The following is a 24,334-nucleotide window of genomic DNA, read 5'->3' as shown; positions in this document are numbered from 1 at the left end:
GACTCAAGGATTATTTAAAAAGACTGAAATCTGACCCCTGACCGTGACATTAAATAATTCTCTGTACAATGTCATTTGGTTTTATCCTAATGTTAAATGGATTTCATTTAGATAATGGTGCAAATGTCTTAGGCACCCAAGAAAATTTTATTTACAATGATTATCAGGGCTTTAACTTTGATTTTTGTTTGTTCCTTGCCTCAGTGATCCCACACAGATTAATTTCTTTTGAGGTTCGGACTATTTCCTGCCCATTCTGTTAGTGGACCTATGTAGATCTGAATCATGCTTCAACATTATCCAAGTCAAAAGGGCAGGCAAAAATGCAGAGGCAACCTTTTTTCCACTGCATTCCATTTTCTCTGAAAAATATATTTCTTGTTACTCTTTACTATATTAATTTTTATTTGTATTATGGTAGTACCTCTCTTTTTCCAGTTATATAATGTTTTACATGCAAATATTTACTGCCCATCTAAATTTCTTGTGTGCTTAAGACATACAGACCTTTACGTGGTACAGTACCCCTGTGTGACAGATGATACCACCCACAAGAAGGGGGAGATTTCTTTATTTTTTAAAGTTACAATTATGTACAATTGTATGATTAGAAACAATTGTATCTACTTATGTCTCCAGCCACCCACATTAACCATTCAAAGCACAACGTGCATATGTAATTTCCTGCCACAGATGCACACAGCCCCGTGTTGGCATTTTAAATAGACTTACCATTGCCCAACTCCCAGGAGATGTTATACTTCTTGCCAGCACTGTATTTTAACAAACTCAGGGCACTGGAAGCATTCCACGAGTTGTCAAGGTTCCGATGTAGGGCATTGAGGCCAAAGATCAGGTGCAATCCCGCGCAGTCAGCAAAATTGTACAGTTTGTCTAAAGACCTGGCTGGGAAAAAGCGAGACACAGTTGTAACTTTGGCACTTCAAATTTCTTTTAAAATATATAAAATTCACTTTTATCCATGAAGAATATATTTAGGCAGGTTATTGTAGGACCTTGAAATGTCATAGAGAATTGTGTAATAGTTTGGAATTCTCATTCCATTAGTTCCCTCAGAAGTCCCCTGAAGACAGTGTGGTATCAGATAACGTCTGCAGTTTGCTTTGCCACACACACACACACACACACACACATGCACATATAGGCACCCACTTACCCACACTCACACCCACACTCACACCCACAGACACCCACCACTACCAGCACCACACATACATGCGCATGCATACACACACATCAGTACACACCAGAAACAGAGTAGCGGCAGACACGAACACAGAAGTGTGCCAAGGAAAGCATTTAGTGGACAAACCTTTGGACGGGCTATGATAACTGGCCCTCATCCCAACCATGGTCATTGGTTATGTTTTGAAACTCTATCGGTTAAGAGCAGTGACAATAAACACAAATATTTCAGTGCCCTTTGACTTCATTTCCTGTGTTTTAAAAAGAAGCAGATGAGATGCCTCACATAGTCCAGAGGGATTTAAGAGAAGCCCAAACCCGTGTGTGATGTACTAGTAGAGTTAAGTTTCAAGGTTGCTGTATTTACTTAACTGTCATATGGTACTCATGGTCATTTCTGTATATAACCAAATTAAGGCCATAATAAATATGTTTCTGTTTGGTCAAAGATGAGCCAAAGAATGTATGCCAGATTAGAAAAATCATGAAATGCTTTAGGGGATACTAAAATATATATAGAAATCTGGTAAAACTGCTTTCTCTTATTATTTTAGTTGGAATTTCATCTGTCTTAAAATCACATGGACTCTGTAATCACTGAAGTGATTGTGAAATTTAGTCTGACCTGAAACTAACCCATTGATGGAAACAACAGATCAGAAAAATCAGATGGGTACACTAGAAAAGTTAACATGAGATCCTTAACATAGTCACATTTAATCCAAATAAAAATACTCTCTCCAGATGTGAGCATTAACGTCTGCTAAATACCTGATTTTATAGGATACACAGCATTAAATCTTTCAAGACAACATAAAACACAGATGGTACACCAATAATGGTGTGTAACTATTTAATTAATTCAAGAGAAACCCTAGCTCAAAGCACGTCTACATGGCACTGTGGTTTATAATGCATTAAATAATGTTTTGAATAACAGTGGTACATAAAATGTGCTGTAGTCTAATGGTCTAAGACTTTAAATATTTCAATGCATCACTTAATTGGATACAAAATTAATGGGAATGAGAATTTAAATATTTATTTATTTATTTATTTAAACACCCACCAATTGAGCTACATGGCCTCCAAAAGCAATCAAATATGTGTTTAAAAGGTCTATGCAGCAAACTTCTAAAAAGACCTCAGGAGGAGGGGGCATGAAGTACAATCTCTCTAGTGTCCATCAGAGCCCATGGCAAAGCCCACCTCACTGGGGCCGAGTAGGATTACGGGAGTCTTCCCTGTTGTGTAGCCTTTAGCATGTTGAGCTGATTGAGATAAAACTGTATCAAAGGCAGGTGGATGGAAAGCAGGACCATGCTGTCAGGGAAGAAGGAGAAGCAGAACCAGATGTGGGCCAGGGCCTGAGAGAATCCAGGGTCTCCTTTCCTTGAACAGACTCTTGCACAAGAGCTGTCACTGTTGAGGAAACTGAAGCTATGCCAAACACACATCTAATAGTACCTGTCACTTGGGCAGATTATTGATATCTTTTCCCCCTCTATCTTTTACACAAATTTGATAAAAATTGGAGAAATTATGTATTAGTATCTTGATATCATGAAGCATTATAACTTTTAAGCTATTGCACTCACTGTCCAAAAAATCATAATTGTGTTTTGCACATGTGCGCACACACACATGCGCACACACACACATGCGCGCGCGTGCGCACACACACACACACACACACACACACACACACACACACACACACACACACACACACACACACACACACACACACACACACACACACACACACACACACACACCCCAAAATGCAGAATGTTACTTGTTACTCCTTCTCATTGTGACTCTTTCTCTCAGGAGTAATCACAATGAAAGAACAGCTACTTGTCCTAAAAGCAGCAAGATGTGATCAGTTGAATGTAGCTGAAGTAAGGTAATTACATTGTGAAAGGCTCTTTACCAACAGACATGGCAATATAGTGAGGACATCAGGAACTGAACTCTGGTTCACATTTACAGCAGACCCAAAGTGTTTCCAGATAGACCAAATCAGTCTCTACTTCTCTCTATCTGTCTCTGTGTATCTGTCATTCAATCTTTCTCTCTATTTCAATCTCCTACCCATACTATCACTGTGTGATAGCTTAAGTGAACTGTAGATAATTGAGATAAATGTGTCAAATTAAGCCAGGTCATTGAAAATATAGAAAAAAAATAATAGTTTCTGATCTTAATATTTTACTTATATGGTTAGCTGGTCTCCTGCAATTCTTACATTTTTCTTTAGTATTTTACAGTAATTAGAATGCAATTTGGATGTGCACTACATTTACCAATACATATAGTTCTTAAGACCACATCTGATAGTTTGATTTTGAACTCTAAATGGCTATTACAGAGAAATATTTCATAGCTTACCAAGAACCACAAATGAAAATTCTCAATGTTGAATTAGCAAATACTGTACTCATTTATGTCCAGTTATAAAAGTTCATTCAGCCATATTAATATTGTGATAATATTGTGATGAACTATGCTCAGTTGAAAGTATTGCCAGTTAGGCACTCAATAAATAATGATATAGCAATACTAATTTATTAGAAGGATAAAAAAGAAACACCTCCATGAACTTTCTTGAAACTGAGTGCATGAACTTTTGTAAGCAAGTTCAGTAGCAACTCTGAAGCTAAGAATGGAGTTAAAGGACCTGAATCCCCTCAAGCCAACGTAATGGAAAGAGAGGGGTCTGGATATTGTCAGACTAGCTATCTGATCACAGACATAAGACTTCCATAACAAGCAGGACTGAACCAGAGTGCTACGGCTCATTTCTGAGCCAGAGCATTTCCATTTATGACTAGTGATTACCTACAGCAATGGTCAGGAACTGTATATTCCAAACTTGGGGGAAAAAAAGTTCAAAGGCATTGCCAGGCATTTCCATAGCCTGGCAACATCCACAACGTTTACTCTTAAGGAAAACAGTCACTGCAAGAAAGGTCCCTACACAAACCTTTGATGTCTACATTTCATATGGTGTTATTAATTGCATGACTACTTACTTATCTGTGCAGAAACCTACAAGCCATGAAATAATATTTCATTTTTTATTATAAGGTAATTAAATTCATTAAAGATGATGATTAAAGTTTGACCAAAGCTGGACCATCTTTCTTCTTTTGTGCTTCCTAATTAAATAGCTACAGTTTAAAGGAGTTTAGACCCAAAAGGAATTGCTTCATGACATATAAAAATTATAATGTGTCAGCCTATTTAGGCTGAAGATTAGCATAGATTAGTTAGGGTCAAACAGACAGAAACATGTCAGTAAGGCACATGGGTTATAAATATTTACAAGTCATGATATTTCTTAACTTTGAAACTATAAAAATTACTACATGTTCCATGCAATGGTTCTCTTCCTGGTCAATTATCTTTCCCTCAACCAATCAATAAAATAATTGCAGATTACTTATAATGAATATTCCTACCTTTCACTAGCATACTAAATGACACATGATCATGAAAGTGTTATCAACTCAACCCCCCCCCAAAAAAACAAAAAAAATCAATGGCATGGTATACCTTACTTCTGCTCCAAACTCACATGCTCACAATAATCCAACATGATGCAAAGTATCTATTCAACTGCAAGAAATAAACAACACAAGTTAATTATCATTATCTTCAGAGGTGGTGAGGTCCACAGGCAAAGAAGAATACTCTCTTGTCCCTCTAATAGGATATGCTTCCACTTAAACTAGCTTGTTTTATCAGATTAGCTGCCTTACTCTGTGCTAGCTACACACACACACACACACACACACACACACACACACACACACACACACACACACACACACACACACACACACACACACACACACACACACACATACACACAAAAATTTTTTTTTAAATCTCTTCATCCTGTTTCCCTGTTCTCCTCTATTATTAGTGATGGAAATGAGAAGGAACATGGAGTGCTCAAACCTAAACTAACTCTCATAGCAAACACTGTGAAAATATGGTTTCAATAGTCTTGCTATGCCTGTGGTAGTTTGAAGTGCACACTGCATGTCATACAAACCCAAGTGCGTTCATGTTTATAAACATAGCATTGCACAGAGTTTCATTTGATAGGGAATGTTTTACAAAAAATGCTCAGGTTGAGTCACTTTTTATGTTCAAAAATATAAAGCTAGGGAGACACCTGTTTTGGATTGATTTGGTGCATCCAGTATAAATGTGTGCGTGTGTGTGTGTGTGTGTGTGTGTGTGTGTGTGTGTGTGTGTGTGTGGGTGTGGGAGGGTGATAAGTATAAGTAAATGTCTATGTATGCTTGTGTTTCTGTCTGACTGAGCTAGGTGTGGGAGGGTGATAAGTATAAGTAAATGTCTATGTATGCTTGTGTTTCTGTCTGACTGAGCTAGCTGGTTTTAATGAAAGTCCAGGTACACATCACTGCTGAAGAGACTATGGTGTGCGTTTGTGTGCGTCAGTGATTTTATGTGTTTGTGCATGTGTGTGAGGCCATGTGGTTGGCAGTGAAAAGGATAGAGGACTGAGTGATATGTTAACATCTCAGAACACACGCCGGTGTATATACATCCACACACATTTGTGTACATTCATTAATCTTCCTCAGAAAGACTGCCTTATGCACCAGCACATGGCGGAGACAGCACAGGACTGTATGCTGGACTCTGATTTCCCTGTAGTGTCAACAGACCTGGGTGCTGGGCTGATTGGAGCTACATTTGATCAAGTCAAAGACTAAAGTATGTGCCAAATTACATCAACCACTTTAAATGCCTTATATAACATGCAAACACAAAACCAAACCACTTGTGAGGACAGTTTTCAATTGGGAGAAGCTGGACATGCATATTAAATATTGCTACCGAAAAGTAAACTTCCATACATGTATATTTTCAGTAGAAACCAAACTAACTAAAATGGTACAGTCAAGGTTATTAAAACAATGTCTTAAGTTGGAAACTTGTTTTTGTCCACATATATGCCTGTTCCATTAGTTGTTAAATATTTCTGTGGCAGAAGGAAATATATGAGCACTGTCAAGCAATTGAATTTCTAAGATGAAGGAATGAATATAATTGGGATATTAAAAAGATCTAAAAATTGAACATATCTGGCCCACTGTTTACATTAAGTATTAAGTTTTATAAAGAGACTGCATTTAGACATTTTTCATTGTTTTTAAATTAGTGTTCAATAACTTTACTGAAACATACAAAACATAATGGCATATATCCAAAACACCAAAAATATGTGAACAAGAGAAATACAAGTACTGAATGTGTTTCAGAAAGTGCTGCCCCCCACAAAAGCAACAAGCTATGTGTTAAAATGAGATTATCTCTTCAGAGAAGGCTGTTGAGACTTAACATTCCTGACAACATTATCTATGTGAAATTGTTACTACCCACTAATGCTGTAATTGCTACAGTAATCACTCCATTATTATTTTGTCACTTTAAAGAAGGGGGGCAGATAAGAGGGGCAGAACTCAACTGAACTGCTCCTCTTTATAGACCACATCAAAGGATTTCCCTTAAGCCAAATTTGCCCACTGTCCCCTGTACTTTACTGCATGCACTGACAAGATGAGCTAAAACACATGTAGGACAGCGTACCTGTTGTGTACTGCTGCATGCAATAACAGTAAAATATGGACGCGCCATGAAGCTTCATTAAAATGAACCAGAACCAAGCTAGGTAATATTAACATATTAAATGATTTTCTTATGCTTGCATTCATCTACCTACATGCCATTCTACATTTTATACTATATCACTATCCAGAAACTGCATGTTTACTATAACATAGGATAGTTATACATGTGGATAAACAATACATTTTGTCTATTATGTGATGTTAATCTTTAAATAGTATCTTAAAAAAACTGATATAATTATGTGACATATGTAAGTATGTTACTTTTCTTGGTATAGGAATGCAATTTGTGGTCTGAAGAATGCACAACATAGATATAGGTAACTGTGTGTTTTGGAATACATTATCCAATAATGCACAAAGAGTTAAGTATGAAAGACAGTCTGTCTATATTTCCTCAACCTGTGAGGAGTTTATTCCAGCAGAGATTACCATGATGAGTAATATCATAATGTTATAATGCTTTGGGGGTAAGGGGTAGCTGACACTACCTTTATGAGGTATTGAAAGAGACATCAGTTATCAGTTAGGGCTCTTAGGAAACAGTGTCTGGCAATATTAGTATACACTGCAGTCCTGGAGTGCATGCTACTTAAAGTAGAGCGGAGCCCTTTTCAAACATTTACCTAAGACTCTGGTCATCAAAATATGTGTTCAGTGTGGGAGACCTAGCACTGAACACACATTTGCTTTTCATAGTCAGTTATATGAGCACTCTAAAACCCACATCAGATGTTTTCTTGATCCTACTGCGCTACTCTTGTCTGTCATCTTATTTCAGAAGATTATTTACACTCTAAAGGTAAGCCATTGTAATTTAAGCCCTTATATTTCAAGGTGTGTCCAGACCCTCATTCCCCACTCTTGTAATTCCATATGTTTTATATTATTTTCTGTGTAGTTACTGAGTAATTCACAGTGAAGGGAGTGATGTCCTTGCTTCTGTCAATCTTCAAATGGAAACTGACTGACTTCACTACTCCTCACATTCTGAGATGCACGCATCAAATCCTAAAGGAAGATTTGGGAGTTGATTTGACCAGTGCGTCTGACTGCTATACCTCATGAATTTAATACTGCTTTTTCTCCCTCTTTTGTATGGAGACAGCACTTATGTTCTCACTTTCCTTGCTTTAATGGACTTTGGTAAGCCAGTGTTTTTTTTGTTTTTTTGTTTGTTTGTTTGTTTTTTGCAAATGTTATCAATATTTTTTTGGTTACTCAATTTCTATATGGTTCTGTTCTTACATGTTTTAAGGATGCTCAGTCATGTCACTTGTGCTTTTCAAAAAATAGTTCAGTCACATCCCCCTTTTTTTCTTTATTTGTATGTTTTGACATAGACTTCCACTTTTTATCTGTTCCTAACTTTCATGGTAAAACCACTAAACTTTTTGTGCAAAGCACTCATCTTCCTTTTTGCACATTTATCCCTCTTTTTATCTATTTATTTTAGCCCATCTTTTCTCTAATTCACTGCATGCAAGCTTATTCATTTTCATGCAACTTCTTAAATGGCAATTACAACAAAAATTGACAAACCAAAATTTGTTCACAAATGTTACTTTATCGTTTTCCATTTTTGAGATATTAATCCACTTTTAATTGAATAATTAGCATAAGGTGCTTAAATCTTAAAGCAGCATTTGTTTGTTCAAGAAACCAATAAAAACTCCACTACACAAACTAATCGCAAGATAGACCAAATACCCGCTAATAGTACTAATGGCCAAAGAGCTAACAGACAGCATAACAGTCCAGCCCCATTGGCTCTATGTTATGCCCAGTCAACAGTTGAGCCAAATCTTCCATCTGGCTTTGGTTAGAGGTGTCAGATCCTGTCACTCACTTGAAGGAGGGAATAAGGACCAGGAAAGAGTTTTGGCTGGACCCCTCCTCCTCCAGCCATTGAAAGCACCCCACTCACCACTTGACTCAAGTGTGGAACTTTCTTACATACCACAGAAAACTCAATTTTACTTCACTATTCCAAGCTCTCCTGATCAGAGCAAATTTCATTACACATTCATGGATTTATAAAATTCCAAGAGTAATACAGTTTTTTTCCTCCCTTGCAGTGTGATGAACATACTATATGCAAAGCAAACTTATGAGATCTATCAATCACAACCCAAGACATCCCATATGCACTAAGAATAGAATCCCAATATGGACATTAAAAGGAAATCTGTTGTGTCTAAACATATCTACCTCGAATCTAGTTCATATATTTTACAGGATGAATGGGCAGTTATACCTTTTCCTGTGTTCTGAGACAACAACTATAATATTCTGGAAACTCTCTGAATATAGATTTCAGCATTTAAAAAAAAAATTAAATAGATACTCCCCTCCACACAGACACACTGTGTGTGTGTGTGTGTGTGTGTGTGTGTGTGTGTGTGTGTGTGTGTGTGTGTGTGTGTGAAAATTTACAAATTTCCCACTGGCCCTCCTTCGGGCCCTCTTTATCCTACATGCTTGGGTCCTCTGCCAGAGGCCTGGAAGTTTGAGGGTCCTGTGTTGAATCTTAGCTGTTCCCAGGACTGCATTCTTCTGGACCGTAATCTTACATGTTGTTCCTGGGATCTGCCCCTAGTCACTGCCCCCTAGTCACTGCCCCTAGTGCTCCGATCACCACGGGAACCACCGTTGCGTTCACTTTTCACATCTTTTCCAGCTCTCCTCTTAGCCCTTGGTATTTTTTCATGGTCCTTGGGCCTGATATTTCAATCACTATGGATTGCTACGTCTATCGCTATGTCACTCTTCTGCTTTAGTGTCTATCACTACTATGTCCGGTTGGTTAGCCATTACTATTTTGTCAATCTTGATCTTTAAGTCCCATAGGATCTTAGCTCAGTCATTCTCCACCACCTTCAGGGGTGTGTTCCATTTTAACCTCAGAACCTCCAGCTCCAGCTACTTGGTTGTGGCATCTGCCATCCCATGTATGCTCTGCCTGCAAGCATCTTGCATCCCGCTGTTATGTGCTGTATTGTCTCAGGGGCATGCTTTTACAGCCTGCATCTGGGGTTCTGTCTGGTGTGGAAGAGCCCAGCCTCTATTGATCTTGTATTCAGAGCTTGTTCCTGTGCTGATTAGTGCCTTTATATATAGTATATAGTGGAAGTGGTTGATATGGAGAAATCCAAACAATGGCTGAAAAAGACTGGACTGAATGACAGCACAGACGCACTGTGTATATACACACACACACACACACACACACACACACACACACACACACACACATATATATATATATATATATATATATATATATATATATATATATATATATACATATACATACACATACACACACACACACACAATTTGGACAGAGGTCCGTCATCATATATAGTCTAAGCATAAGCAAGTTTAAACCTCTTGGTTTCTGGAATTATTGTAGATTATTACATTTACAAACAAACAGAGTCAGGTATTAATGTGACAAAAGTAACTAACTGTCTGAAGATCAATAACATTCCTTCCATTATTCCTCCCTTTTTCAAATAAAACAACTCCGTCTTTCCACCCATTTCTGCAAACTGCAATGTATACAAGTACAATGGCGAAGGTCACCTAACACATCGAGTCTTCTCACTTTCAGGACTGAATTCTACAGTGAAATTTTTAGAAGTTCATAGTTATCACTGTCATATCCTTTATGTAGAACTTTCAGTTTATGACATTCTGATCACACCAGTGTGATGATACAACACAGGGACAAACTACAACTGATGACACCAGTGAATTCATCCTCCTCAAAAGCGCTCAATTCTGTGCTATATAAAACACAAATAACAGGCTTTCCATATTATTGCATTTAGGTGATATAGTCAAATAAAGAAAAGTTTCGCAATTTGTCAAAGAGTGTAAAATCCTGAAATTTTGAAAAACTTTGTGACCACAGGATTTATTTTTTGTACCATACAATTTACATATAATTGTGAGAAACCTGAATACACACTTACAGTTCTTGCAGGATTGGTATTACAGTCAAAAAGAAAAAAGACCCTGACAAGAGCTTCTGAGACAGATCAACAACTGCCAAAAAAAAGGAAAATAATAAGAATACTGACTTCACTAGATGTAACACACAGAACTGTCAAGCTCCTTAACCCTATAACCTACATATTTTGGGACAGATTTAATACATTTCCTTGGAGCAACAGTAGACCCCCCAAAGGTTACACCGTTACAGGCAAACTGATGCTGCAGCAGCTGTGATGTATAAAACTGCTCCAGGAGCAAAGGGAAACCCAATATGCTCTAGGGTGAGAAGGTCGATCAGAGGAGATGTTCTCGGGCCACAAATCTCCTCCACTTCTGAAAGCACATGACAGAGCAGCTGAGAGCAGCGCACACAGGAGTGCCGGTGCAGGCTCTGGGAAGCAGGCTGGGTGCCATGCCTGTGATCAACTGTCACAGAAACAAAGAACATTGACACTCACTTGATTTCTTGCACTGTGGTCTAATTTCAATTAATAATTGCTGGTTGAGGTATGCATGGATGCATCAAATGTGCCAAAATGAACATATCCATCATTAGGTCTCAAGATCCATAGTGACAGCTGTTTATGGGCCAGACTGATAGTTTATCAATAAAACTGACTTTTTGGCAAATCAGACAGGGTGGAAATGAACCAGATTTGTCACTGTTTAATTCGCCAAAGAATTCACTTGAAATATAACCACAGAGACTATTAAAACAAGATCTTTAACCTGCCAGGTGAAATGGCTATGGTAATGTACAACAAACTACGAGTCCATATGGCATCATACAACCACAAGCACTCCCTTCACAACTTTATGTAATGCTTGTTGACAATATAACCAGCTTTGCAAATTCCTTGAAAGAGACAAACACAACTACACTCATGAGGAAAGTGCATGCATTTGGCTGACAGCATGAGTGTCAAATTAGGGAAATAAAACATGCCTTAGAGTAATGGAAAATGCATGTTCCACTTTGGGACCTGAAGACCTGCCAATTCAAGAATGAAATAGAATGACAGCATGGTCTAATATCAGAACAGTTAAGCTCAGTCTCTAGAATGAAACTGGAAGAGTTAAAAAGGGGAAAATGCCACCTGCAAGTTGCTGTAACATGGTCATTAATGTAATACACTTGGCACTTGCACATGAGCAAATTGAAATAGATTCTCTTTTTATTTGTAATAAGCATATTTGTCATGTCAACACTTGAGTCTTAGGAGGCAAATTCTCTGATGGAACTTTATTTTAGACTCTCAGTCATCACAAGATTGTTTGTTTATTTGTTTCTGTTAATGAATAAAAAGCTATGTTTTTCATGAGCACTGCATGGCTCAACCAGTCAAAAACGTGGCACAATGATGGGAGTTCTCCCATTCTGATTCGGACCCTTGTTGCTCTCTCCCTGTTGATGCCTGCCAAACATGAGCATATGTTGGATCATGAATTGAGCATCTAATGTCTTTATCCAGGTGTGTTCAGCTGTCTTACAATGCTGCATGAATAAAAAAGTGACTTGGCTACACAGAGGAGGTATGCACTTAGCCATATCCTCCAACTAGAGTGCAGTAGGCATAACCTTCATAGGTGAGGTGGAAATTTTCTATAACTTAACATAAGGGATAAAAATTAAGAAACATTTAATTCACTGTAACTGGGTCAATAAAGGGTGTACAATATTTACATTTGTACAGTGCTTATTACACATCTGGGTACTATTTTTACTGATTCTTTACGACAAAAACAGCACACACTATAGAAGAACCCTCCAGTATTTTAAAAAAGAGAGACAAGCCTGAAAGAAGAAGAACTCATGGCCATTTATAGGGCAGAAAGGGGATCATGTGATGTCTAAAAAATACTGAATAATAGTCTTACTATTCATGGGTGTGTCTTCATGAAATCAGTAAAATATAGTGTCAGTTCTAATTTCACAGATACAGACTCTGAAAGGAAACCTTTCGGAGTTAAACCAGAGGTAAACATAATCTAAAAGTGCAAGACTTGACCCTCTGGTTTCTCAACTGTCTGTGGATCAAAATTTCAGTACCAAAGAATTTGGCACACTGAAATTTCCAAAATCAAAATGAAACCAAATCTCTTTGAGCTCACTCTCTATGAAGTAAAGGGATTGCAAGCAAGACTTCAAGCAAGACTTGCAAGATGAACTGGGTGATATGTCATAACACTCTATAACTATGAACAATGACAAAAAATAAATAAATATATATATATATATATATATATATATATATATATATATATAAAGACAAACAGAGCTTTATCTTGTCATAAAAGAATATTACATGACAAGACACAGCTCCAGAGACATTCTTTAAGGCTCTGTAGAAAAAAAGTCTCTTTGCAGGAGCTGTAGGATACACACTTTTTGTTTTCAGTTCTCAAAGTAATGAGTAGCTCTGTTAGAATTAAACACTAACAATCTTTAACAATCCAACAACTTCCAAGATTCTAGTTAGTTCTTCAAATTCGTTAAAGGATCTTTCTTTTATTTACTTTATTTTTATTTTTTTATAAATCTGTAGTGGTTTCATTGTTAAATTTAACTGAATCAGGCAAAGTAAAGCCTGACAGTGATAGACTCTTATTTTAGATTGAAGAGATTGTTTTGTAAGTATTAGTGTCTCATATATTCACAATTCTGTTTAGTCAGGCCCCACAAGTGCTTAGATAGTGTAAATGTTCATGTTACATACGCCAACATCTCTCTCTCTCTCTCTCTCTCTCTCTCTCTCTCTCTCTCTCTCTCTCTCTCTCTCTCTCTCTCTCTCTCTCTCTCTCTCTCTCTACTGAGTGTAGTTTAAACAGTATGAGTATGATGCCTTGTGTGTATAGATATGGGCGGGCTGGGAGGCAGGGTACTTGATGAGTCTGTTTCTGAGTGAGTGTGTATGTGGGTTTGTGTGCATTTTCAGTGTATATATCACTATACAGGACCTTTCATCTGTTTAACGTCTTAGAAATTGAAAAAAAAGACAAGTCCTAGTGTTTCTCTTTTCAGGCGGCAACATCTGCTGGAGTCTCTGGCACATGCCCAGCACACTACGCTGCGTGTGCTCGTTGTATTTGCACTGAGTGCATGCACACGTGCTCTCACCCGTGCAAGGAGCTGGGGGAGGGGAGTCAAAACACGCAACTCTGAGTCATTTTACATGCAGCCTGATGTACAGCAAGAGGATGTGACAACTGGAAAGGACGTGAAGTCCAGAAAAATGACATGCTGCCATGCGGTATTCATCACAATACCCAGGCGATCTTTAATGCCATATTATACAAACTCTGCAGCAACACTGTCAACCACAGACATACTTGGCCTCAATAGCCAAAAACAAACATGAACGTCATCTTCAGCATCACAACCAGAGTCTTGTTTGATCCATAAAGTAAAAAAAAAAATTCTATGCAGAGTGGCAAAATATTTCTCATTTAATCATGTCACCGTTTAATTAAATTATGAATACTTTGTACAGGACGTTTACAAGAGCAGACAGCCCTGGCATCCCACCTCTGAATAAACAAAGCTGATTTTTTACAGAGCACTGTCAATACCATTTTCACAAGATCTTCCTTTAAAGAGCTTTTAATGAGTTGAAAACTCAAGTAGTTACTGCTGTCAACGAAAATGAGGGGCTAAAGGGCACCTTTAGTTAAAACCTAAACTACACTCACTGGACAATTTCCTGTCATTTGTCTTCAGTTGGGGGTGGGAGGCAGGAAATAGCTTTGAATATTGCAAACATCTTAACAATACAAAGCACCAGTTGAGAAACATGCCACTGCCAAAGTCCTGATGCATCTCTGCAAATACACATTCAAAACAAGGACAGCAGGGAGTCAGGGAAAGTGTGCGAAGCAGCATTAAAAACAGGGGGAATACATGAATGGCAACAATGGCAAGAAACATAAAATACATGCAAGGGAACAACGCAGAGATGTAAGATGTCATGAGATTATGATAAATGTTTCTCGAGAGAGTGGATTGCAGGCAGACTGGAGGATTTCATTATGACTTGAGGCACTGTAGGGAACAGGTGATGACAGCGCCTGCCCATCTTTGCAATATAACACTTAACGTACAATGTAACTTGCATTCATCTACATTTCACTGCACATGCATGCATTGATGTAGCAGAGTGAGATTCTTTAGGAAAAAATCATGTCCAACATCCCAGCGAGGTTATACATCATTTTCACTGTGTCGAAATATGCTGTAAGTGGTTTATGGATTCATAGGGTGTCTGGGTTTTATCTACACAACAGAGCTGTAATTTAATGTCTGTGATAACTGGCCAATAACAGGGGCTGCGATAGATATGTGCAGTGTTAAAATGCTATTTCTTTAAAAATCAAATACGTTCCCACCATGTATGTTTTCCCATGATTTGTCCCATTTTGTTTTACACACACAGCAAAATAGGATCACATAGCATAACTGAGTATAACTACAGCAAAATGGCTGCTGTTTGACTGACTATAAAGTGAAAAAGGTAGACAGGAGGGCAGAGGGCAGACAGACAAGTATGAAATCAGGACAGAACTCGAGAGCATCGACTGACCCTGACCTTGACTTGTTTCAGATGGTTTGCTTTAACTAACCTGGGCTAAACTATGACAGCGCAAAAGGTGAGAGTTTGACCTCGGCTTGTCTCACCACGGTTTGTTTTAACTGGCAGGGGTGCTTTTTCTCCTAGTACAATTCTCGCCGTAATGAGAGCGGGTCAGCAAAGGTCACCTACGGAGAGTGGAAAAGGATGGAGCAAGGCTGTTTTACCACTTCTCCCACCTGCCAGGGTGTCTACACAGGGGGCATTCTGATTGTTAACAGGCCTGTCCGCCTCAACACTCTGCTCACAGGTCTTAATTCCTAAGACTCGGGAAACTCCTTCCATGAGTTACGTAGTCTACAGGCTTCCTGCAGTGGCACATATGCTGTGAGCCATGGAAAGAAATTCCTGTTATTGCCAGTTTGTCATATGGAAACTAGTTCCAAAACACATGACTCAACAAAAGTGCACTTCACAAAAATAATGTGAAACTCCAGCTGTATGGTCAGTTTGATGCTGAGTATTTCACATATGTTCAGTATATTACACATTTTCATTTCATGCTCTAGATCAGATTAAATTATTCAGGGAAACATAGCACTGTAGGTATAATGTAGAATCAGGAAAGGTAGGCACAGTGGATGACTTGTGTGAGAACTCATATCAAATACAGCAAACTCTGAAATGAAATGTAGTCAAACATTTCCACAGTAAATCAGTATAACACAAATAAACTCCTTATGGTTGGCTGCAATAGATCATCTGCTTTCAGCCAACTGTTACATTACTGTTTAGACTAATAATAAGACAATGGCACCTGCTCAAAAAAGGCAGACCTGATGAGAGAAAACCAAAAAATGTTGTTGTTGTTTTTTTATTCTTGCATTTATGCTTTAAGTAAAGTATAATTTAGGCTGCAAACAGCTATGCTTAAAGTGGACATTCTAAAAAATAATACTCAGCTACTTTTAGTAGCAGAAATGGTAGCCAACACCTAATGTGTGATCTCTCAGCAGGCATTTTCCCCTTGAAGCAACACCTCTCCTTGCTAAACTGGTTTGTTACAATCAGAGGGTACTGTTTAGTAAAACTATTCTGATCACAACATCTAATGGCTTAGAAGAATCCCATAAAAGTGAAAACTAAAAGACGATTTATTTGTTGTTCTTTCTGTTGAGCAGAACCCAATACAATAGCACATGAGTTTCTTCTCCAAGCATCAGTTAATCTTTTATATTCTGTCATTTCTTCAGTCCACCCAGTATTTAATATTGAACTTTTATAGATTTCACATGGCTTTAACAATAGCAGAAAGCAACAATAAAAATGTTGTATGTAGATGAATTTAATTTCATTTTCATTCTTTTTTTTTTGGGGGGGGGGGAGGCATACATTTAACAAAGACCTCCCCCCCCCCCAACACACACACACACACACACACACATATTTTCTGATGACAAACTAATTAATTACACCAAGAGGTGCAGTTGCATAACCACATAACCCAACTCCCTGATCTTGCTGCAGAAGCAAATAAAAAGCTTCTTAGCTTATACACACAGGCCATAAACACAGCCATTCACAGGGATGGATGGATATAAAGGATATCATATATTTATATATATATATATATATAAGGATATCTTATCCTTATATATATATATGAGGATATCTTATCCTTATTCCTTGGCTATCAAATTAACATTTCTGTACTGCTGCAGGAAAACGGAGCGTTGCTGTGGTCTCCTACCTGTTATTGTCACATCACTGTAGAGGTTGGAGAACTGCTCCTTCAGTAGAACTTGTTGCATTTGAGCAGCTTTCTCCCGCTGCAGTTCCAGCATCATGTCAGGATGGCTGGCCAGTTTACAGCCTTTCTGCTTGTCCAGGGCTATATCACTGCGCACAATGTCTGGGGAGATACTGAGGACCATTAGAAATGTATCTAGAGTAAACCATTTTTATTATTCCATTCATCTTACTGTGGAAAATGTATTATGCCTTGTAAAGACTAGATATTACAAATATAGTCAAAACAACTGACTAACAGAATCTTTGTGGCAAATATTATAAATATAGCCTATTTCTCAAAAAATATTAGTTTTAGTCTGAATTAACAAACATTGCAATGCATCTCTTGAAAAGATATTTTTAGCTATCTATGATGACAAGATATCTTACCATCCTCATAATTTTTGAGGTAATAATCGGGTCCTGGACCTCTGAACTTGGCCAGATTCTTCAGGTTGTGGAACTGGAGGAAGTCTGTTCTCTTGCCCCCAAACCTCAGATAAGCTGGTGAAAGTCCCCGGGCCAAAGTTACTAAGCGCTTGGAACTGAGGACAGAAACAGTTTGCGGTCAGATCTGATATGAATTATTAATAAATTAGAATGATAAGACTAACAGTAATTTGTTCCCAAATTACAAAAGTATGTTTGAGATGTTAAAACTGAATAATTGTATTATATATTTGGTATGTCTAGTAAGAAACAGCTCCTTCCATACTTTTTTTACGTTTGCACCATGTTCATTTGATAATTTTAAGACGCAGTATTTGGAAAATCACAGTATGTGACATTTATATTCTCAGATATATAGGCTAAAGACGTGCGAGACAGCGTTAAAAAAGTAAAACAAAATATAAATACTAAAACGAACACCAAATGCAGCGTTCAGTCAATAATAAAACCTAGAGATTATTGAACTCTGATTGCCTTGTTCTCAGATTGCACTCCCCCCAAAAACAGTAAAAGAAACAAAAAATAATAAAACGAGTTACTGTCTCCTTTGCAAATTAAGAAAAGATCTACAGCGTGCAGCGTGACACAAAATTAAGCAAATTTTGTAGTGACACTATTGTAAGGTCACGTAGACGCTTAAGCGTGTGTCTATTCACTGTTTATTAGCTAGGCCTAGTTATATCATAGTCCGCATGAATTACAGCCTAAAATCAGTTAGATTAAAATGCTAGAAACAAGCAATCATGAAATAGATTACTCATGAAAAGATAAACACTAAAGAACTCTAAGGTTGTCACTATAGGTTGAAGTAACGGATGGTTAAGACGTCTAAAAACCTACCACAATATAGGCTATAATCATTAGACGGTAAAGTGCGTTTATTTGCATGCTCTTAACAGTTGCACCCTTTCACCACTCTGATGCTTTTCTTTGATGGGCAACGAGCAGATTCTCTCTCTGCCACCCTCCCCCCCTCCCTCCACACATGCACACACATTACGCAAAGCGCGAAAATGCATTACCACCATCATTCTGCTTTATTTGTGTAATGTTTCAGAAGTAACGATGCCTTTACTTCCGTTTAAATTCATAGATCAACTGCACAGTGGTAATTTAGGCCATGTACCTTCTGTATTATTTTTCTTAAAAGAAAAATTACAGCAATTGCTTACCGCAGAATTAGCCTGTTGTACTGAAAATAAGGTTCGTCGCGTTCAAGGCCCGTTTATTCGCTGTGTTTTGTCCCAGCAGGGTCCACGCCTTGATTTTTGGAATGTGGGCTTGATTATCTTCCAAATGTCAGTGTGTATATTTTAAATAATTTTATCGTTATTATTATTATTGTTATGTTTTTTTCAATTAGATTATATTTTGTGGACAGCAGGCCTTCTTCATAGTCTCAACGCAAAATTATTCTGTCAAAAGAAGCTTTTTCAAGAGGTGCCTTCTCAACTACCAAATTCTCCTTTATGCGTTAAAAGTCGTCAACTGCCAGTTCTATGGCTATGCTTAAATTTATGTAGAAAGCGTTCGTCAAAAGCTTTAAAGGAGACAGCGTTCAAAAGAAAATTGTATCTAAGTAACATCCAACTCTCTCTCTCTCTTTCTCTCTCTCTCTCTCTCACACACACACACACACACACACACACACACACACAAAGAAAAACTGAATTTAAATTGTCGATAATGAACATTTCACCTTTTGCGCGTATGTGTTTAAACGTTTGCGAAATCAACGAAAATCCATTTACCTGGCCTCTGCGGTGGGCAAGTCTACTGCATGCAATGATCACATATCAATCATTTATTTAGTGAAATAAATATGTATGTATGGTATTGTTATTTGTTTAACCTATAGGCCACTCAGACTAGACCAAACAACTTGTTGTGTGCGCGATCCTTTGACATGCTAGTATACTAGTTACCGTAGGAAATACATGATTTCACACAGAGAACTTGTTATTGCAATGTTTAGTGGTAAACTAAATGTGCACACTACAGGAAATCTTCATCTAAATACACACGCCAGTAAATTACACCGAATAGGCTCAAATTCAGATGCCAAAATAAGGATATTTGCAGCGATACCTTTTCATCTATAAAAGAAAGCTCTATCCAAGTCAAACACCGCTGTTGAAATATGATAGTTGTGAGAATTACTGTTCGACAACCGCTATTTAGTAAGTCTTTGATCCCGACGGCTGGAGAACCGCTTGAATGCTTAAATTCACTTCCAGGTCAAGCCCTGGCCTAAAACGTACACAGCATCAGCAAATACAATCAATGTATATTCAAAGGAACTCCTAAACAAGGCTTGTAGTGACAGTAGTGTAGTGTGCATAGCACAAGCAATAGCTTAGCTAATTGACAGAGTTTTGCACATCTGTTAGCTTTTTTATAACATAAAAAGGTAATTGCCAAGTACCATCCCACAAACCGTCTAGAGAGTTTCTTTGGGGAAAAAGGAGACGTCGGTCAAAAGCGTACTGCCGTGGGATTTTTGGCATTCCGCCTCAGCATGGTGTAGCATAGCCGACATGACAAAATGAGATGATAGGGGGAAAGCGATGTGAGGCCATCGATTCCTCCCGTGGGAATCCCACTTTTGTTTAACCTGCCAGAATAGCAGTAACTGCTTTTTCATTGAAATAGTGTAACAACGCAACTAGTATAAACGCAGCCTCTTCTAGAAAACACATCACCAACAGCAAATGAGCGCAAGGGTATGCCGGAGTTCTGAAAATTTATTAGCATTCAAATGTACATTCACCTGAAAACGAAATAACTCCATGAAATAAATCTACATGAATGGCTGTTAGCTAGGTTACCCTTTTTAGGTAGGCTACTTCATATCGTTTTATTGGCCTTGTTCTTAGCGTGTATGAAGCGGTTAAAACGGAATTGAAGAGAATATAAATAACCTATGTAAAATATAGAACAAAATATGAAACACATGCATAAGAACAAACGTGCCTTATAAAAGCATAGGGGGTGGGCGCGGAGAGACGTCAAAACTGGATACCTTAAGAAGTCAAGCCACCCATTCTTTAGGATAGACGGGTCCACTTGCAACGATAGGAAGTTTTCATTCAAAACCTTCAGCGGGCTTCGGGTATTTACGTCTAGTAAAATTAAGGTTCTCTCCAAAAAACTTTGTCTTTTCCCTCCAGAGACATGTTTTCTGTACGTAGCGGCGCAGAACATCAGAGAGTGTGTTATAAATGCCAGCCATAAAGACAAGCCGAAGATCTGAGGGAGGAATCGCTTTGGCATCTTCCTTCTGCAAGCATGGAGCCGTGCTCTTCGAGTAGGACAAGACCCTGCTGAGCAGCCTTATAAAAAGTGATTAAAGTCACCTGAAGTCCTCTTGCCCCTCTCTTTGAGGAAGGATATTTGTTTCTATGGTTCTGTGAGCTTCTGTGCCCTCCACCCCCCGTCTTGCGCTGTTTTGGAGCTAGCTGTAGTAACTCACGCCCCGGGGACAGCCTCTTAGTAACTGGTGCCAGAAGCTGTGGCAGCACCGCCCATCCAGGAGAGAGGCAACTACTCATCAAGGTAAGATGGCTCATATTAATCTGTGGACTAAAATGCGAAATAATTTTCGGAATAGAAATTTACACTACGTCTATGACATTTAAATGAAAGGATGGCATTAACAGCATTTTCTGATGTAGCTTCAGCTACAGCATATCAAAACAAAACCAACAAAAAAGTCAGAATTTATTTGAGAGGTATCTCCATAGAATGTCGTATATTGGAGTGATTATAGGATACTATTCTTTAGAACAATCAAGAATGGAACATGAAAAAATTAAAGATGCTTAGTTTACAGTGTAATGAATAACTTGCCCATTTGGTGTGACGTGCCTATAGCTAGGTTCGCTATAGTAATCCTCTTAACACTTTCCAGATGAGGTCAAAACAAATTAGCCCGTTCCAGCTAAAACTATAGTGACAACATATTGTCCTATAGACTACAGTCTATCTTCTTTATACAAATTAAACAAAACAGTGGATTCCTGGTGTGTTCTTTCTAATGGATAGATTAAGTGTTCTTTCTAATGGCTAGATGAAATTGTATAGATGTGTCTAACTGCAACTTCGACCGTGGCCCCAAACGTGATGTGATGAATAATGCGAATATTAAATTAGTAAAGAGCGAGTTAGTAACAGTACTATATTCAGCAGTCTCGAAGTAAATAGCCTGATTACTTTAAATTTGCTGAGTACATAAATGAAAAATCTAATTGTAGCCTGTAATTGTTATATCAATTTAAAATTATTTTTTTCTTAATTTCAAGAAATTGATCCATGAATAGCGTAATATTAGTGCAATATGAATTATTGATGAATTAGGTGCAATGCAACCCTATTCCTCATTTACTCATGTAAATCACGACACACCCAGTTAAGAAAATATGATGCAGGGCATCAAAGGGAACGTAGTGTCCTTATACACTGGGAAAAACACACTGAGCAGAGAATGAGCTAATCTCAATTCGTATTATATTAATAATAACAAATAAAATTTCTATTAATATAAAAAGGTTATTTACTTCCCAAAACAGTTTTATAGCAGTTTGCTATTTTCATTATGTCAGCTTGAAATCACTAAATTATACCGTTACAGTAGTTCCCTTTAAAGATTATTTAGCCGTGGATCATGGACTTGTTGGTTGTTGATAGAAAGTAGGCCACTAGACTAAAGGATATCCTGTACTTTTTATATTTGTATATTATTTAACTTCCTAATACAATTCCAATGTAAGAGCCAAACCAGATCAGTCCACAATATCTTCTGTATATTATATTACTACTTGTCTATTGTGAAACAGTTCATCTGATGGTAGCCAATATAAGATTAGGTTTGTCAACGAGCATAGGCCATACTTACTACAGGCCGTTGGTGCTTGTTAAAGATGCAGAAGCCCTAAAGTAGCCTCGTTTATTCAGGTGACTCATTTTATTCTGAGTCATAAAACAGAACTCTAGTATATTTTTTTAAAAAGAAAAGTTTGCATGAACAAAAAGTTCACTTACCTCTAAACATTTTAATTAGCTTAATAAAGAGCTATCGTAGAAATGTAGGTTTAGGTACTTGAGCTAGGAGTATATGTTTTAGATGAACTAAAGACTCAAGATGACGCTTATACCTAGGCTATATTTAGTCTCACAGAAATGCATTTACAAAGCGTATGTCGCATCTGCCCATTTCAAAACCAAATAAACATTTTTCTTCGTTCTGACAATAACAAACCATTGTAAAACGTGGAACATTTAAATATGTTTTAGTGACCGAAGTAAAGCTGATACTTTTAAGCGGACCACGTACACCTGAGTGTTATTAATACATGGCTAACTGAAAAGTTATAGAAGTGGTGTAAATATTTTAGCTTGTCTGTCGTTTTCTATTCTATGTGAAATATGACTGAATTATAAAGATACTGCATTTTGAATTTAAGCATCTCCTTAGAATACTAGAACTTTAAATTTCAACATCCATACCGTTACGGGGGTAGAAAGCAGATACAATTTCTACTGCAGAACTACGGACCACCTTTAACTTCTCCAACCTCAGCAGTTCTAATTTAGAAGCTATATTTTAATTACAAAAATATAATTTTCTTTCATTTATAATTCAGGGTATTTTTTATTTCAATAAAATAAAGTTTGAATTAAAATTGTTATTTTAATAAATGATAAATAAGTACAGTATAATAATAAGTAGTTATATATAATTATAATAAGTAAATATATTAACAAGTAAATGTACCTCATTAAATAGGCCTTCATTTAATATCGGCATAAGCATAAGCAATAATAATTGAAAACGTCTTTAGACAGCTAATTTTACAAGCGTGAAACAGAGGCTCAAAATAACAAGAACCATTAAAAACAGACATCGTCTTCCGATAGTTGTCATTCTAGCGTTTTCTACGACCATTCCGAGTAGCTAATTGAACTGTATTAGATAATTCATGACTCGTCGTACATAAATGACATTTAGTAAAAACAAATTCTAGAAAAGCTAGAAAATAACGAAAGATACCCAACAATACTTATTTCTTGAGTTTCTCGGGAAACTACCCATTGGTTATGTGTAATTCTATTTATGTATAAATTATTCTTTCATCGGCTCTAGGTTGTTATAACAACAACAACAACAACAACAACAACAACAAAAACAACACCATCACCACCAACAACAAAAACAACAGTAATAATAATAATAATAATAATAATAATAATAATAATAATAATAACTTCTTGTTGCTGCTGCTTTATTTATTCCACGTCCTTATTTTCCCTGTTCAAATGAAGTTAGAATTGCTCAAATGTAGTCTATTTATAACAGTAGTAATAATCCAATAGCACTGGAGCCTTTGTATTATCCTAATACGTATCATTTCAGTAAACAAAATATATAAATATGCCAATGTGCAATGCTCTCAACCAGTAATTGTCGAATGCCAAATTAATTTTTAGCTTTAATAAAATGGTTTACACTGAACTAAATAGTTTTATTGCGACTAGAATAATCTATAGGCTATAACAAGTTTATGAATGGTGATTTTAAGAATGCTTTGTTGATTATAGTTAGAACTGAAGATGAACTGAAGATAACTGGGAGTAACATGTTTCGTG

At 37.3% G+C, this 24,334-nt stretch overlaps 1 protein-coding gene across 1 annotated transcript in view; it reads right to left on the bottom strand.

Moving 5' to 3' along the window:
* The window catches only part of hpse2 (heparanase 2), a 48,044-nt gene extending 27,082 nt beyond the window's left edge, over window positions 1-20,962 (bottom strand). Inside the window, exons 1-4 of the mRNA XM_027023732.1 lie at window positions 20,712-20,962; window positions 17,630-17,784; window positions 17,199-17,360; window positions 733-906 (exon numbers count right to left, since the gene is read on the bottom strand). Coding sequence (XP_026879533.1) covers window positions 733-906; window positions 17,199-17,360; window positions 17,630-17,784; window positions 20,712-20,962 — 742 coding nt within the window. The remainder of the gene's footprint in view (window positions 1-732; window positions 907-17,198; window positions 17,361-17,629; window positions 17,785-20,711) is intronic.
* Between the last annotated feature and the right edge of the window lie 3,372 nt (window positions 20,963-24,334).

Source organism: Electrophorus electricus, chromosome 11, assembly GCF_013358815.1.
Source record: "Electrophorus electricus isolate fEleEle1 chromosome 11, fEleEle1.pri, whole genome shotgun sequence".
NCBI classification, from domain to species: domain Eukaryota; kingdom Metazoa; phylum Chordata; class Actinopteri; order Gymnotiformes; family Gymnotidae; genus Electrophorus; species Electrophorus electricus.
This window is presented reverse-complemented; position numbering and strand designations above follow the sequence as displayed.